General features: G+C 39.2%; 1 protein-coding gene across 20 annotated transcripts in view; it reads right to left on the bottom strand.

Annotated features, from left to right (window-relative positions):
- The window catches only part of DMD (dystrophin), a 1118883-nt gene that overhangs the window by 80034 nt on the left and 1019929 nt on the right, over positions 1 to 18920 (bottom strand). For 3 of the 20 annotated variants that reach the window (XM_030475722.1, XM_030475723.1, XM_030475724.1), the window contains exon 1: positions 4332 to 4454. The exons of 16 other annotated variants lie outside the window; for them this stretch is intronic. In XM_030475722.1, the coding sequence (XP_030331582.1) occupies positions 4332 to 4351 (20 nt within the window). In that variant the 5' untranslated portion in view covers positions 4352 to 4454. Of the gene's footprint in view, positions 1 to 4331; positions 4455 to 18920 lie in introns of those variants that run through there. One more of the 20 variants, XM_030475725.2, reaches the window with a different exon arrangement.

Below are 18920 nucleotides of genomic sequence, written 5' to 3'. Positions count from 1 at the left end.
GCAGGTAGCCCCAGAAGTGGGGAATATTTGAACAGCAACTGTACCATGGTTTGTATGCACCCCTGAACCTCTGAAAATTTCCCTATGAGATCAGTTTGGCAGCCCCAGATTGTTCTTTGGTGAACCAGAGCACTTCAGACTCCATAGCTGTTAACCTGGTAGCCTTCAAAGGCGCAATATTTAAAAGTCATAAGATACCTGGTAAAGGTCTATCTATATAGGACTATGAAATCCCATGCTGTGTTGGACAGACGAACAAAAGGATCATCTTAAATGAGGAAATCTATTATGGTTAGTCACTAATCAATGTTACATGGATGAGTAATTTATTGATTTTTTTATTTTCATTTTTTATGGTAAGGCCTAACCATATATCCATGGATTTAGTGTGCATGGTTTAAGCTTATGGCACTTACTAATCCTCCTGAAAATACATAAATGCTTTTCCTAAGATCCTGTAAATAACATTTCCATTGCCAAAGAAACATTGGACTCCAACTGTTTTCAGATATTTTTAATACTAGTAACCCCAAACCACTACATGGAGTGCTTTTCTTTCACGGTATAAAATTAATTCTCATGGAGATGTACATTTCGTAAGGAATTATTTTATTTGCTTCATTTGCAAGTGACAAAGACTGAACTTGCAGGGCACGTACCTTTCCCCTCTATTCCCTCTTTTGCTTTATTTATAGACTTAGTTGAAACTTAGAGGAAATACCACTTTCTTTAGGCTATAAAAGTCAAGTCAGTAGAGAACCCAAGTTCTGCCCTTGCCACCTTCCTAGCCATAACTACCCGTGGGGCAGAGTAACCTTTAACTGGCTGGTGTGGCCACCCTCAGCAACTCAGCAGAGATCACTCAACCTCGGACCCTATAGCAGACTCAGTGATGGACTGGTGAGCCTCAGTATACCTCTGCACTCTTGCAAAGGAAGACGAGGGCTTTCAAGGGAACTGAGCCTTGGTTGCTGTGATTTCTGAAGAGGTTGAGTGCCCACACAGAGCCACTAGGGCAGATTTTGCTGGTACTTTACATGCAGAACAGAAGAAGGCTGCAGCTATTTCACTCCAGCTAAAAGGCATTTGCCTCTCAACTGAACATTTTCAGCTCGGAAAATTATCAACAATTCTGCACAACAGGGCAGCTCCAGGAAAGGTTAGATTCCATTGAGGCTATTCTTCATAAGCCTCTTTGCCATTTTCAAAGGCCATTTAATTGTGAGCTTTGGGGTTGGACCGGTGGGGGAGGATTTGTGTGTATGCCCTTATTGTGAATACAGTGAAATGCCAGCTCAGCAGTTTCAGGCAGCCTCAACCACACTTGGGAATGCTGTAGCATCCTTAATAGATCTGCAGCAAAGCGTTTGCCAGAGTTTCAAACTCCGGTTAACAAGGCCCTTTAGAGCTTGCAAGTCAGAAAGACAGAAAAAGTGTAGTGCAAGACCTCTTGACTAACAGCAGCTAAAGCAGGGTGAGAATATGTGGACAAATAAGTACTCAAGATGCTTTTCCAATGAACCATCAACATAAAAAGACATCAATGCACACAACCAGTAGTTTTGCAATATTGCACAAGCTCAGAGGATACAGTTTTCAATTTGGCTCTACATTTAGGTCAACTAAATTGATCACCAGCTTTTAAATCATGGACATTCTGCAACAAATAAAAATACAAGTGGGCTCACATGGCGTATTTCCCTCTTTCTCACCTGACTTGAGCTGCAAAGTGTTTGCAGCAGGAAAGGAAATTAAAACCAAGGCCTGAAAAGGAGAAGAGCAGCAATGGATAAGGGTGACACCTAGGCGCTGGTGTGACTGGCATGCTAAATACACTGATAATTCAGTGGGATGAAAGCAAAGTCTTCACTTAAGACATCCTTTGGGAACTGCAGGACCACTTCATTAAAGGATGATTATATTATATTATATTATATTATATTATATTATATTATATTAGCAGGGATAATTTTTATTTGGGGAATTCTGTCACACTATGCCTGTGTGAACTCCTCTGTTCCTGCCAATAGCAGAGATTTGTCTCTCATCGCTGTTGGCTGAGCCAATAACACACAGTATTGAAAACCTGACATCAAGAGATGATATCCTAACAGACACACTAGCTGATTTACAGTTCCCTTGTTATAACTTGATCAGTTTGGACAAAATATAGTTGTTTATCTTCCTTTCTTTTATATTAGTTCTGAGCAACACCAGTAGCGGGCGGAGCGGAAAGCAATGCTCCCTCCACCCAAATTCCTGCACAAATTTCCTCCCCCCCCCCCCAAACATTCTTGCACAAGACAAACTGAAATATTTGCAAACCTTTTAACTGTTTCTGATTGCACTTTTTTTTTTTTTCAATATATACCTAGGATTCAGTCCTATGTGTATTCACTGCCCACATTTTAGGCTGCAACTGCAGAACCCTTTTTTAAACTCTTACATCCCCCCCTCACTGGTGATACCAGAGCCAGTTCTGCTGCACTTCTCCCCCTACCCTTCATTAGAAAACATGACATGAACTAGGTGTGCATGTGCATAGAATAAGAAATTCTGTCAGGTAGCAGTAAATAAATAGTTACATACACTCACGAAAATGACAAAATTATAGTATTTTACAAAGCACTGAACTGATCCATTTTCAAACAACACAATTTACATTACCTCTCACCTTTTGGCTTTAAGATGCATAAAATGTTATTCCAGCCACCTTATGACTGTTGTCAAAAAGCCAAAATAAACATGATGGAGTTGTTTGGGTTTTACTAAACTAACCCAGACACAATTGGAATTGTTTGTATGAACAGACACTACTGCTCATTTGACAGAAAAACGTTTTCAACAGTAGATGACACTGATTGCAAGGAAGACCTAACAGCTGTCTTTTTACAGTGTTTCATTAATTCCTTAGATAAAACAAGTTACCGTTACGGAAAGTATTAGCAATGTGAAAAGGTGGCACTCCTTTGTGCTTTACAAAGGACTACTGTTTTCATCTGTAAATCTAGAGACTACTGATCTGTGAAGAGCTTATTTCAGTTTAATCCAAGGATCAGTGTCTTTTCAGCAGGAATTTGACTTCAGCATGTTTTATTGGCTTTTGCAAGATTTATCAGACTGCTGAAGGCAGGCACCAATACATATTAAAGTTTCTTGCCGATACTGGAAATGAATAGTAGGAGAAGGGCAAATATCAACTGCCAAGTACTGAATAGTAACTCTTTTTTCTCCCCTTGATGTTAAACATTTATTTTGTACACCCTGTCGCGGGCAAAGACTCCAGCCCAGCAGCTAATGCTTGGCGAGCCTGCCCCCCCCAGCTGTCACTCTTCACTGATCTATTTGCTTTTCAAAGCCTATCCTCTCCACTTCTGCCAAAGCAATTTCACTGCAGGGTCTTGTCAACTCCAGGCTCAAACAGCGATGGCCTCAAACAATTCCTTAGTGCTGAAAGGTCAGAGATCCTACATAGAACCATGTTTCTTGTTCTCTCAGCTCCGCACACACACCCCTGCAAAAACCTGCTGCACTTCCCAGCCCAACTTCAGCCGAGGTTGGGGACCGGGGAGCCTGCTGGTGGCCCAGGCTGCAAGGTATTTTACAACAGCTATTAAGAGGCAATACAGTGCACCGTATAACAAGAAATATCACACTTGTAATAGCCCGGAGGGAACCCCCTCCCAGCTTCTTCTGCCTATTAACTTCTAAGATTATTTCTAAGCGTGACATTGCCGGGAAAAGCAATACACCTCTAAGCACGTCTGTTCTCGGGAATTCCGCTAAAGTTCACGCCTGAACCAAGTTACAGCACACGCTATGTGCTACGCAGGTACGGTTGGTTTTACAGCACTACGCTTCCCTTCAGAACCTGAGCGGCAGCGAGAAGCGCCGGTTCCCGTCCCGCCGGCGCCCCGGGCACCCACCCTCCGGCACACCCGCTACTCGGGGGGCTCGCCTTGCCCTGCCCTGCCCCGCCAGCCCGCCCGGGCTCCTGTGTGTGCGATCGCGCTCCATCGCCGTCTCCTACGCGTTCCAACGAGACACATCCCGCGCGGAACTACAGCCGCCCGAGAGGGAACGGGCGCTCAATGAAACGCCGTTTCGATTTCCCACGAGAAACCGGGCAGCGCGTTGACCTTTCCCGTGCCACGAACGCCAGGTACGGCCGCTCCGCGGCACGGTCACTGAAGACGACGGGTACCCGCCACGCTACTCTCCGCCTCCGGGACCATTACGGGCGCTCGGCTCCAACACCTGAGAGCCCCGGAGCCCCCCGCCCGCCCGTCCCCCCTGGCACCTGCCGCCCCGCGCCCCCCGCAGCCCCTCACCCCTTGAGCTGCTCCCTCATGGCGGCGACTGCTCGGCGGCGCGGCGGAGGCAGAAACAGCGCGGCCGACCAGTCCCGCCACCCAGCGCCACTGCAGCCGCCTCGCCGGGAGGGCGGGCGGGAGCGAGGGAGAGACAGAGGGAGAGAAGGGGCGGTGCTCCCCCGCCCTGCTCCGCCCCGCCCCGCTCCGCCCCGCTGCCGCCCTCCTCTCCATCCCCGGAGGGGGAGGGGGCAGCTCGGTGCCTTTCCTGCCTTCACCCAGGCTGGGGCAGCTATTCCAGCGGCCTAAGGAAACGCTCCTTGGGCTTTTTGTGGGGTTTTTTGGGGAGGGTGTGTTTGCCCCCCCGGGGAGCTGGGTGTGCTCCGAGGCTGACAAGTCGGTTCGCCTCCAGCGGACTTGGGAAGGAAACTTGAACTGAAATAGGCTTTCTCCTGGCGTTTTATTTTGCAGCTGTTAATTTCGGCGCTTGAAACGGCGAGTGGCTTATTTGTGAGTGAAATCAGGTAATCTCATTTCAGAGGGCTTGCCGTGGCCTCGCGGGGAAGGACGTATAAGCTGCTTCCCTGGAATTGCCAGAGCAGAAGGAACAGTTCTGCTCCCGCCGAGTAACTGGCGCAACGCTTCTTTGTATTAATTCCTGCTTAATATTCAGTACACAAAGGAGAGCTAACAATCTCCTTTTAGTGCCACAAGCATTCCAAATCAGGGCAGCCGGTCTCCTTCTGGGCAAGTTTTACATCTCTCTCCTTTATTCATTAAAACAACCCTGCCAAGAGAACCGACCCCTTCACACAGCTAAGTAGTCTTCTAAGCCTTACAGATCGTGCGGTCTTGGTGAAGCCACCCAAAAAAGGTGCCTTTCAGATGTACACAAAACCTCTTTAATTTTAGACTGTGAAGATGCAGGCACAGAAGTTTGGAAAATTCGTCTCTCCCATAGTTTCCCATAGTTTCTATATCACAGGAGCATCCCAAAGATTGCTTTCCTGTTACACAGATGTCTGTAGCTACTGAACTTGGTGGGTTTTATCCATGTTAGCTGTGTTATATGATTTTAGGAAAAGCTCAACAAGCAGTTCAAGAAAAGCCCATGTTTTTTTCTAGAAGCATTAAAAGTGTAAGATGCTCTAGGTTCAGCCCCTTAGGCACTGAAATGCAAATATACAACTCAATGGAATTAAATGTTAAATTCTCAGAATTCCCAGATAATTTGTTTTAAAAGGTCTAATGCACAGTTTTCAGTTGTGTATTGGATCTACAACTCTACCAACATGGAAGGAAAAAGAGGATTATTTTTGTGTAGACAGAAATCATTACGTTAAAATTTGTTAAACTCTGAGAAAATTCCATTTACTTCAGTGGAGCTGGTATTAGATCAATCGCTGTTTGATTGATCAGACCAGCTCACTGTTTTGAGATGACTGAGCTGGCCGCAGGCTGTCAATTGTGTTACATCAACAACCCCACCTTTTCCCATCTGTAGCTAAGTTTTAGGGAGTAGGAGAGCTCTATTTAAGCCTTTAGAAAAGGATGTTTAGCACATTACTCGCGAGGAGGTCTACCACAAGGAGAGAGCAGCTGCCCATGTCACACAAGAGGACTCGGGGTAGCTGGAAACCTGCTGTTTCGCAGCAAAAGTGCTTTGTTTTCCTTTGAGAAGTATCCAGTACTGATACCCCCGATACACATTCCTTCAATTTTTACTGTTTCTGGAGTTGCCTGGTCTGCCTTAACAGAAGCTTGATGCTGCTATTATCACATTGGTCTTTCCCATACAATAGTGCCAAGTAATAAGAATTTAAAAAACAGTCTGAAATTCTCATACTTTGCATAATCTTCTTTCTCCTTGAGTTACAAATAAAGCATTGTATTCAATTAGACTCACAGCAGGTGAAAACTCCAATTAGTGAATCCATTTTCTTGGCTTTTTTCCCCTACCTTACACCCACACACCACTTTCTTTTTTTTCCTCTTTTAAAAAAAAAAAAAAAAAAAAAGGGGGGGGGGGGGGAAGTCTGAGTTATTCCTCAATTGAAAAGCAAATTAACCCTTTGATCTCCCAGATCAAACTATTACCCACTTAAGAACATCCAAGGGAAAAAAAGCATGTTGAAGGATTAAGGGATTAAGGCCTACTGACTTTATTATTTGATTTTATTAAAAAAATCTATTTAATGTATTTCTGATTGTTGTCTCCAAATTCACAAAAGCTTTTAGCTGTTTTGATTGACCTCAAAATTGTATTTTTGCTGTATAATGCACTCAAGTAATACCACTCTTAACTCCAACTTACTTTTAAACAACCCGTAATTTATTACAAAAATATATTTTGTTTGCCGTGTAAATGGTTTCTGTATTTGGCATTTGTAACTGAAGCCAATCTTTATGCCATACTTAATTTTAAGCCATTTATTTGATAAAAGAAAGTCTTCTTCCCGTAGAAAATAAAACAGGATTACAGAGCAAGCAGAATTTTAATTCCCTGTGGTACTTTTCTTATCCAAGGGCTATTCAGCCAACTTGTGCACTTACACAGAGACCTTAATCAAAAGGAGAACAGTGTTTATTTCTTTTATGCTATAGGTTTGTCCTGGACTATATCTAATAAAGGTAGCTGTCTCTTCAATATTTAACAGCACCAGGTACTTAAAGGGAAATCACAGCCCCCTAATAAATAAATAATAATACCCCCAAACTCTTTCAGGAAAAAATAAAAAAAGATGAAGTGGATGTGCAGGCAGTCTGCAGTCCAAATGGTTACTGGAATCTGTGTATTTGAGAAACCTGATTTTTCAGTTTTAATACATTCTTTTCAGAATGTTGTCCCTTTTCTATGGGGAAAGAGCAACAGACATACACACATTGAAAATGATAATATGAACATAAAATAACTGACTTCTAAGTAGTAATGCTTGAGTATAAATTTTCATAAATTTTATGTAGATTAGCATCACTGCTCCATGTTACAGACAGATACGGAAACCCAAACGCAGACATGGGTAGGGAGTTCCCTAAAACCGCTCAGTAGGGTAGACGTTAAGTGTACAAGTTTGCTTCTAAGTTTAGCACTTTATGAGTTAGAAAATTAAAGAGTAATTTCTTTAGTTTTACTGTAATTGAAAGTGAAGATGCAACATTTTCCTGTTAACTAAGTAAGTCTTGCTTCTGTAGTTGTGTGAAGTGCGTAGTCCACCAAGTGTGGCTTAGCTATTTCTTAGTTATCTGTGTAGTGGATTAGCAGCGCTTGCCTTGCATGTGAGAAGATGTTGTGGTGCTCTGTGTTGGGCTGGCTAATCCGTTATGCTGTTTGAGTCTATTTTCTTTTTCTTGGTATAAATAAATACTGAGAATCGCTTGGGAGGGTATGATGACACTTTCCTGGATCATCTGTCTTAAATATGCTCCAAGGGCTGACACCTCCAGGATTTTTTCTGGTATTTGTTGATAGCTCTCTCAGAAGAGCCAAGAAGAGAAATCTGTTTTGGATGCTGGTGGTTTGGGGTTCTTTTTGGCTGTTTGCACATTACCACTGGAAGTACATTAAAATACTGTAAATGCAATGAAGAAAATAGTTTTGAAATTCTGCATTAATTTTCCCCAACATTGCATTGTAAATTAAAGACCTATTGAAACATTCGTAGCTCTGTATACTTATTATCAGTTACTTACATCATGGGAGAGTTGGGGAAGGAGCATACCACTTTCTGTCTGAGGGAAACCCAATCTGTGTCCTGTATTACAGAGCTTGCAGCAATTTAATGCACAGTATGGAATGTACTGATGATACACAGCACGTGTGACAGGAGTATATCTGTTCCTCGTGAATACAAGACAGCACAATCTCTGCATTCCTTTAGGCTGTACTTGCTTTTACTACAGTAAAGACACCTGATGGAAAGTGAAATCTTGGTCATCCTACGAGTTTAGTATCACGGAGCCTCAGGAGCAGTCTGTGTGTGCCTTATGTTGTGCTGCATTGCATGCTGTTGATAAAAGATGAATGAGAGGGTGCCTGTCATTTTGGATATATTAGATACGCGTATGAACTTCATCCTGTTGAAATCTTGAAAAGGCTAATTTGGAGAGGCTACCTTTAATTTCTAAGCTGATAGTGACAATTTAGACACCTTGCAGTAGAAAAGTGTTTGTTCAATCTCGACTGCCAGGTGTATGACCCTGAAAAGAGGAACACAGTGAGACTGAGATTAAGATTACATGCATCGCTGGATGCAATGGATAGCACATCACAGTTCCACCAGCACTATGAGCTCTTCAGGCACGCACCTGTAAATACCAAAAGCTCTCTTCTCCCTTCCATACAAACCCACAAGAAATAAAGAAAATCAAGAAAGGAATAACCCCTACTCTTCCTGGATGGAGAGGAACTGGAGTGTGAATAGCCCCAAGAATGGCAAGACCAAGAAGCAAAATGCTGGCAAAATGCTAGATAACTGAAAGTACTAAAAAACCCTCTGAAGCAAAGCTTTTGGACAGCTAACCAAAAGAAAAAACTGTAAAAAAAGACTTAAAATCTACCAGCAGAAAACTTATGCCAAGCAAAACTGCTTGCTGATCTTTACAATATACAAATAAGACTTGAAAAATAATAATTGTACCATAGTAAATTCTTGGTTTGAGGAATCTGTATTGGTAAAATGAATGGTTATTATTTCAGGAGCAAGGTTGAATAAAAATGCAGACAAATAAGGATAGATTAAAAAAAGCAATGAAGGCAAACTCCATTTCTTACTTTTCTTTGTGTGCCCGATTAGAAAGAAATCACTCTTTTGCCTTCTGGGGGATTAAAATAAGCAGGATTTCATAAACTCTCTTGCTCACTGACTCTCTTTTCACCTCAAAATCTTCATTTCCGTGCATAAAGTTATGTGTCACAAACACAAAAGCTGGCTTCCCAAATGATTAACTTCTGTACTGTTTCTTATAAATGTATAGGTCTCAATAGCAAGAAACTGCATCTTGCAGTCCTACTTCACTCAGGGTCCAGAAAACCTGATGTTAGCTACCGGTCACCATGCATTCATTCCTGGTCCCTCAGAAGCAGCCCTCTCTTCAAAAGGCTTCCACAGTCATTAAAGGAGGAGCATGCCTTCCTTTTTTACTAATTTACTTTTTGGTTGCATTCTGCAATACATGTATTTCTGACTCTATAAAATCCAATTTTTTTTTTTTATAACTAATATCATACAAACAGAAAAGTTTTCCTTTTCTTGAGGACATTTTTTAAAATGCAAATATTATCTAGAAGAGAAAATACTCATTTGGGAAAAAAGGCTACATAGGTCATACTAGATTACATATTGGGATGTTCCAATGGTAAAGCTACACTTAGGTAGGAAAAAAGAGAAATCTATTGCATTTTATGACAGCTATATGCAGGCAAGTTCCCAATCAGACCACTAGTTAGCAAACTTTACACTTTTAAATTAATGCATTCATTTTTTGCTGTCTGTATTTCAGCAACAGATTTTTTAACCTGTTATAATTACCATACTGTTTCCTAAATGATTACAATATACTACAAGAGGCCTTGCTTATTTTTATGTATAAACTAGGCTTTTCCATCATCTTCCCAAACATGTTGGAGTTACTGACCTTAGCAAATATGATAAATTTGAGGTCTACCTCTAACCTTTTACCTAAATTGGACTATGCAGAGCCCTGTTGTGAGAAAGGGTTTGATTTACCTCCCTGGTAAATCAAACTTGCATTGATTTAGTTTCAAAACCAGAGAGTCTTTAGCTTCTCTCAGTACTCTGGTGTAAACATGAGCAAAGCTTAGTCTTCCTGTATTGCACTGCTTTGCTCTCTCTTCCTAAATGTCTTACGTGGGGATCCAGAAATCAGACAAAAGTGCAGCACTGCACTTGGGGAAGGAACCGGCCTGGAGAAGCTAGTGGCGGGAGGGAGCAGCTACACCTGACTAGCCTCACCAGTAATTCCATCCAGGCTAACTCCTTCATCTCATCTAGGTGACGTTTCTTATGGTTTATTTGCATGGAAATGCAGCTTTAGGATCAAGGTTGTGCAGCTATTCCCAAACTGAGGTCAGACTTGGTAATGGGGAAAAAAAAAAAAAAAGATCTGAAAAGTTTCTGATCTGACATTACTGAAATCAAAATTTATATTTCATTTCAAAATGAAAATACTATGTATTTTCATACTGAAAATACATGAAAAAATGTCCTTTGACATTTTTGTCTATGAAAAAATGTCTTTTATTTTGGCTACCAAATGAGACAATTGTTCATATGGCTCTGGCAGTGCCTTTTAATGGCAAGAGGCAATAACGTCATCTTGTCCATGGCAAAGAGTGATAATTAGTGTTTACATATACAGTGATTTGAAACAAATACAGACATACAGATTCCTACATTAACGAGTGCTTCTAGAGACAGATGACTCAATACCAGCTACCATGCAGCCATGTCCTAGGGCACAGATATTATTTTATCGTAATTGAATCTAAATGTATGTTAGCACTTAAATACTTCAGTAAAGAGAGATACGAAGGAATTTCGAGGTAAGATAAAAATTATTTCCTAGCTAAAGTGTAAGAGAAGAATTTCGTTCAAGTCTTCTGTGGCATGTTCAAGCATTTTGACTTTGGCACATGCTTCACATAATTCCAGACAGCTTCTGCTCCTTCCATTCACTTAACTATAATATGGTTCTTCCTAACAAAGTAGTCCTCTCAGCATTTGCATTTTGGTATCTTTGTGTAGCTCCTTCTATCTCTGGCACAATAGCTGTCAGTTAGTTCAGGAAAGAATCCTGTGGATGCTAGCATTTAATAGAAGTCAATGTCTAGGTATACTTTCAGTATTTCATACATCTGAATTGAGCTAAACCTCCCACGGTACATCTCAGCGAGGCTTCAAATTGCTTGCAATTCTATTGGCATACCTGCATTCAGTTCTGTGCTCTCTGTTATTAAACAGAAAATAGAATCTCTTAATGAAAGAATAAACCTGCAAAATGAAGCTCCCCTTTCTAGCAACACAGCCAAATTCACTGTGAAAAACTTGCAATGAAAATCAGGGATGCCATGTCTACACAAGTCAGAGAACCTTGATATTTATGATTAAAAGTACACAGATGACATTTAAGACCTACCATAGTCCATTATTAAATCAAGAACAATGGTGATATTAAATCAAGAACAAATGTGATCAAAATCAGCCAAAATAGTTATTTTCTTTCTATATTAAGCATTTTATTTTTCTACAGTGAACTAATCAAACAATTTCCAAATTTCTATTTGGAACTTCTTTTTTTCTTAAAGAAATTGCTTTCAAAAATGCAATATAAATCCTGAACAATCCTCACTCTAAAATATTAAGGATTTAAATGGTGGTTATGGTCCATATTAACATTATTAGATCCCTGCTGCTACATCAAACTCCCTTGAACACATTATCAGAAATGTCAACCTACAATCCTACCATATCAACATCTTCAGCTTTTTCTAAAATAGTCCAGACTTAGAGAGAAAATTCTTATTGCTATGGCTAAATGGAGTTACCCATCTTTATCATCTCCCTCACCACAGGACGCAGAATGCCAGATTATTTGAAAAGTTCCCAGTACCTAATTTCACGTTATCAGTCATAAGAAACATCACAGTTTTTGTTACCTTCCTCTGAAGAAAAAAAAATGAAAATATTAAATTCAACCGTTTTGCTGTATCTGCACAGTACAGTACAAATGCAGAGCATTCACAGGATCCAAATAATTTGTTTATTTAATAGTGTCCACAACTTGGAATTTTATGCTGGAATAAATTTAATAGACATAGATAATATATTACCTTCTATGTAGAAGATAATTTTCTGAGTGTCTACAAAGTTAGAAAGAAGCATCATCTAAACTCCCACCTCCTGTCTCAGAAAACATTCTGTTTTGAGAATTCATCCCTAATCCCAGAAAAACAAAATCAGTCTGTTATATTAAGAAAATACGGTGTTGTTTTAAATTACCGTTCTTCTCTCCAGGTAAATCAGTTTGCTTCAATTACTATCAACAGCTCTGGCTTGAAGTTGCCAGATTTAGAACCAAATGTCATTTTGTAAACAATTATCACCACTTCAGTTAATGTCTTTACACTAATGGGCATCAGACAAGGGAATATAAAAAAGGAAAAACACGTTCAAACTTATATTTTAAATAAAAACTGGGTTAAGATATGTGGTGTCTAAACATTTTGTACTTCAGTACAAAACCTATCTTTGCTTAGCAACATTACAATTCTTATCAGTATTTGGAAATGAATCTCTTGTTACGTTTCCAGTTTCATTGCTGCAGTTGCTTTTCACTCTCATTCTTAAAAATCTACTGTAATTATTCCTGAAATTATTATCCTTCCACTCATGTTCTTCAATTCGTTTTGTTTTAGGGTAACTAATGGAGCAAATAATTTATTAAGGATAAAAATAATTTTGCAAAAATTTGCAGAAGCTGAAAGCCTAAGAATTTTGCCAGATAGAGCCCAAGCAGAGAGTGAAGGATTAGACCCCATCTAATTCACCGCTTTTTTTCAAACCAGTGAATTTAATACTGAACTAAAACCTTTGGAGAGTTTTATTTTTAGCAGCTTGCCATACTGAGCATTCATTTGGCTTTATTCTAAGAATTACAATTCAGGAATCAAAGAGAAGAAACTTATTTCTTGTTCATGAGTCAGGTATCATTATTAGAAGTCTTTCATTTCCCCCAACTTTTTTTTTTTTTAACTTTATGCTATATTATTTTTTTCCTAATAATTTTCATAGTAAACATTACTTCACTAAGGCTAGCATGCATTTTAAATTTTTCAAAGGGATTATATGCAATGAAAATGATTATTTGGTGATGACAGAGAGCACTCTGTTGGGTCAGAGATAAAGAAAGTGGCTGGTTTTGATAGTTATTTCCGTGTCAACATTATGCATGAAACTTGCTAGCAATTTGGAGAAAACAAGGCCAGTGGGACTAGGTCTATGCTGCCATTTAATTGTTTAGTCTATGAAATAGCCAAGAGAGAGAAACTCTCCAAATGTGACAATATTTTGGTTATTCTGAATTTCTAGTGACATGTTATCTTACACCTACACTGCTAAACGTGTCTGCCCTGAGAATAAGTCATCTCTTGATCAAAATATCACACAGTGACTCTTGTTCTTATTGTTGAGAGGTGGACCACTATACAACAGACTGGCCATGGTACTCCTTTAAATCCCCCTTAGTGTTCCTGTGGACCCAAGGCATGATTATTTACTTCCTCCCCCCACACCCAATTGTCTGATCTCATGTGGGAGTTCTGGCAGCCAAACCACTGCAACAACTGCAGTATCTTTTTTTGAGACTACTTGGGCCTGTCCCTGCAGAATGAACCCATCACATTAAATGACGAAAACATCTCCCTGTGCTAGGTGAACCAGAAGATCCAGATCAGTTCAAATCCCTGTGATTTAAATGCCATGCAGTAGACTATGCTGTGCTAGATCCTCAGGCTTGCTTGATGTGCCTACGAAAGATATTAGGTGGCAATTAAAATAATTATTTTTAAGTAGAGGATTTTCTAACCACAAAGCAAGTAATTTGATAAAACCAAGTCACTACCAGTGAAGAGAAGCCATATCATAATTTATTTTACAGTGTGATGAATGCTCTATATGCAATTTCCAAAGTTTGCAGCAAATTTTCAAAGAAAAAACAACTATTATTTTTATTCAAAAACCTTGTACTCTGGCACAATTTTTGACAGAGGTAACTAATTGAAGAATCACTTCAAATGCATACCAGCAGAGCAGCTGGCCTCTAATGGCATCTTTTTCTTGAAGTTTCATTATCTACAAAGGAATGGTTTAGGTGGCAATCTCTATAAGAAACTGGTAAAAGGTAGGACTTTGAAGAATACTCATCTGCTCTCTCAGACACCTCCGTATTCACACACACTACAGCATCTTGCCAGCGCTGTAACCTGCAGAAGCATAGTGTGCAATGAAAATGCTCTAACCTTTTAGTGCACTGCATACTACATACTGAGCTGAATTTGCTTCCAAACAAAATTTTGGCTGCATTCCTTAGTGAGTACAGGTTGTTCTCACATCATTGGCAGATTATCCCATTCTCTCACTTAAAACAATTTGATGGATTTTTAATTTCATGGGTTTGCTTGTTCCTAGATGGGCACAGTTTATAAAAATCAGTTCCAGCCACTAACTCCAACATTGAAAAAGACAGTTCCTAATTTTCCCAATTTAGGTCATTATGCTGAAATTATATTTTTCTCTACTTTGTGTTTTTGTGCACTTTGCAATTAAGAGGATAATTTAAAATACCCTTTACAGAACAATTTTAGTGCCTTGTTCTATAGTTTTTCTAACTCAACATTTAATAAAGTGCTAAGTTTGACATTACGTAATTTGTGAGAAATTTAGCACTGGACTTCAGTGAATACAAGATAAAGCACATTGACAGAGAAAAAATACCTATTCATAAGCAATGCATTATTCTTCCGTATTGTGTAAATATTACTGGTTTCAATAACGCCTTTTTTATAGATATGGTTTGGCCTGATCTTCCCTGTCTTGAAACAATCAGACTGACCACAAGTATAGGGAATTTGAATAGTAATATAAGTACTAAATTACTAAAACCACTATAGCACCAACCTTAGATTGTTGTATATATGTGAGACCAGAACTGGGAATGCTATTTTCAAGGAGGTCTTCAATTTTATTTCTTTGGCAAAATAAATTTTTGGTCTTTACTGGAGCATAAATCACAGAATCATAGAATCACAGAATATGTCAGGTTGGAAGAGACCCATAAGGATCATCAAGTCCAACTCCACACGCAACCTTGCATGTTCCATATAATATAGATTACATTAAATTCACTCATAAAGGCATAATAAATCTAGAGTGAGGAGTACACGTAGAACAAGAAGAACTTTAAGATTAACTGCATTTTTTGTCAGCTAATATTTTAACCTAAAAGGGTCATCTGGTCAATCTCTTACATAGTGTAAATTAAAAAACCAAAGAGAACAGCTACCTCTTTTGCAGGTATAGGAATGACAGAAAGGTGGATAGGGGGAGTGGTGGATATAGTGGTGGTATAGCATCTTCCACCTGGTGTATCATCTGTCTACTGGTAGGTATGTTGAAATAAATAAATGATCAAAAGTAATCTAAATAATAAAAAGACGAGGTTTTGAAAATAAAATAAGACTTTACAACACAAGTGATATGAAAGCAGCAAGATTATTAAAATGCAAAATCTTATTTATTATACATTAGGTAGATCAAAGCTTCTCAATGATAACAAGGCACTGATTGGGGGTTGCCACCTGTTTAGCCTCACCTGAAATGGGAATCTGCTAGGTAAAGCTGTGTAAAGCTTTTCAGTACATATTACACTTATGAACAGTTTACATGGAAAAAAAAAATTACTCTTATTTTGCTGAAGATCTTTACTCATTATTCATCAGCACATATGTTACTTTCGTAGTAAATACAAAAAGGAAATTCTGCATAATTCAGGAAGGCTTTTGAAACAAAAAAAAAAATTTGCAGGTAAATGCTCTTACTTGAGGCACATCACATACTACTTTGAGATAGCGTTAAAAAGACCTGTAGAGTATAAAATTAGAATCTATTTGAGCTGTGGTTTTGGACCGCTGAGCTGAACTCAGAGGGAAAATATTTTGGCAAGCAAATTATCCAGGAAAACTAAAAATCTAGAGAACAGGGCAGGAGACAGTTTTCTAGATATTTTGGGTTGGTTGTCTGTCTCTTTTGCCTAACTTCTTCACAAAGAAGAGGAAGGCTTCTTTGTGTGTGTGCAAATGTCTAACAACTATGGGAGGCTCTAATAAAGAGAGAATTGAGGAAAGTTGAAAATCTGCAAGATGCAGCAAGGCAAGGCAAGGCAGCAATGATTTTTGTCAGTGTCCTTGCCACAGAACTGGCAAAACAGGTGAGCAGAACTTCCGTCTGAAGTTGTCAGAGCAACATTGGGCTCTCAGGATTTTGACTGTAGGAGATAAACTTATGCATAATGGAAAGAAAAAGGAAGAGTGAGTAGGGGTCACAAAGATCTGTTTAAAGTCAGTGGAAGTTTAATTTGGGTTTATAAAATTGGGGAAAAAAGTTGGTATGTACTTTAAAAACCATGCGTACCAAAGAAGAATTGTTCAGGAGGTCCCCGGGTGATATAAATACATGCCACTGACCAAAACCGGTGTTGGGACCAACACAGGACTCCCTTTGGCTGACTTGATCCAAACAGGTTACCCAGAGAAGCTATCGATGCCCCATCCCTGGCAGTGTTCAAGGCCAGGTTGGATGGCGCTTTGAGCAGCCTGGTCTAGTGGAAGGTGTCCCTGCCCATGGCAGGGGAGTTGGAACTAGATGATCTTAAGGTCCTTTCCATCCCAAACCATTCTGTGATTCTATGAAGAGGACTGTTGTGAGATTACATGATGTGGGCATACCCATGCAAACGAGTTTGATAAAGGTCTCACACTGACTATTTTCCACTCTTTATTTCCAGAATAGTGAATAAATGCCCCAGAGCAAAGCAGCATGGAGGATTTTGCACTTGGTTTTCTCAAGAGAAAACTGTACAGATAGATTTGCGTTTTGCCAGCAGCAAATGTTTGTTCCACGGTACTTTGGGCACTGATGTGAGAAAATGTGATACATGGGAGGAAATGATGAGAGCCAGATTCTGATCCCTCTTACGCTGCTAAAAATAAGAAGTAATTTGCTGAAATCAATGAGCGTATCTCTGAATCCAAGCAAGCTGCTTTTGGTACAGAACTTAGATTTGCAAACTTCTGAAAGTAAGTCAGGTGGGAGCCTAAACTGCCCCCACCATAATTTGGATTCCTCTGTAGGTTCTTCTGCTCAAGATTATTAGAGAGTGATGAAATATTTATTCCTCCCTCAAACGGGAAGCAAAAGAAGAAATAATAGAATATGAAAGCAAGCACTTATATGGAATGTCCATATTAGTAAGGTTTTCACTGGTTTTGTGCTATAGCACAATTAAAATAGTGATGAATGAGGAATGTGCAGAAGAAAGCACTAGTCAAATACAAAGATATAGAACACTGCCTGCAACTGAACAGTCTGCTAAGTGTTTTAAATTGTTTGGTAATGTTACAGTAGTACTAAAAGAATAAGCAATTACATTAACAGGCAGTATTTAAAGCAAAAAATGAGTGCACCTATTGCCAGGAAGATAATCTCTTGGTGCTTTTTGTTTATGCTTCTAGTGATGCTTTATGCCAAACCAGCTCAGTTCAGAAGTCCAAAGTTCAAACCACTATTTGGAAATAGTGGTGAGTAACAAACCTTTGGGAATCATTTTTTTAACCTCTAATTTTCAGGTGATGCTTAAATAAAGTGAAGTGTAGCAATAAAATTTGCTTTTCAACAACTGGGTCCTAGTGGCTAAAATGCTCTCACTGGCAGAAATCTGGAAGAAAATTCCTTCCCAGCACTGAAGTAAAATTTCAAGATGCCTTTATTCCAAATTACTTGCACTAAAAGTTTATAGATGGAGAAATAAAAATGTGGTTTAGGTTTAGTAGTTCTAACTCTTGCTTTTTACTTTTTATTCCTGTAATCATTGATATTTCCAGCTACAAAATATACAGTCTGTTACTTTCAGGAAAAAACAGCTGCAAACCACTTATTTGCACTCTACAGTGAAGCTGGGTATGTTCTGAAGAAGATTAATATATGAAACAGAAAGTTGAGGATATTTGTTTGCTTACTTCTGCTTCCAGAGTTCACTCTTTAGAAGGGAAATCTGCAACTAGCATAGCATATCTGAAATCCATACTCACAGAGGTGCATCTCCTTCTGTATTTCTAGACCAAATGCAGAACAACAGCTTCAGTAGCTTTATCAAGGACACTCATAAGTAGAAAGTATACATATGTATATTTTGGGAAGCACAGCATTTATCCATTTTGGATAAACAAGAAACTGTCAATTTCCTCTAATTTGCCACAACACTGCTCAAGGGTCTGTCCCTGAATGAATGGAATCTGGAATGGAAAATAATCTATCACTGATCCTTCCCAGAAATGGCTCCTCTGCCTGTCCTTATTACAAAAAAACAAGGCTACCTCTTCAACTTCAGGTAAATCTTTCTAATGATGTTACAGTTCAATGCTTGTAAAGAGCTAATAATCTAAAAAGATCCACAAAGTTGATTTTTAAAAGGTAGGTTACTTACTTGGTGATTGTAAGATTCAGCATTGCAAGAAACTAGTATTGAATTTAGTCAGATTTACAAAGAAGATTGCTTAGAATACTAGGCACGAACCTTTTAGTTAAATGAAGACTAAAATCTGGATTCAGTGAAAATTACTCAGTTTTTATGATGTTTCACTTCACCACTGAATTTATCTGTGAAGATCAAATGGAAAAATTCTGTAAAATATTACAGTTCAGTATTTAAGTATCTTCACTGCAGTAGGGGATGGAAGTTTAAAAGAAAGAAAATGAACTGCTTTAGCATGCTGAATCTCCCAGTAAGCATCTGACAAGCAGCAAATAAGGAAAAAAG

The sequence above is a fragment of the Strigops habroptila genome, chromosome 2 (assembly GCF_004027225.2).
Source record: "Strigops habroptila isolate Jane chromosome 2, bStrHab1.2.pri, whole genome shotgun sequence".
Lineage (NCBI taxonomy): Eukaryota > Metazoa > Chordata > Aves > Psittaciformes > Psittacidae > Strigops > Strigops habroptila.
This window is presented reverse-complemented; position numbering and strand designations above follow the sequence as displayed.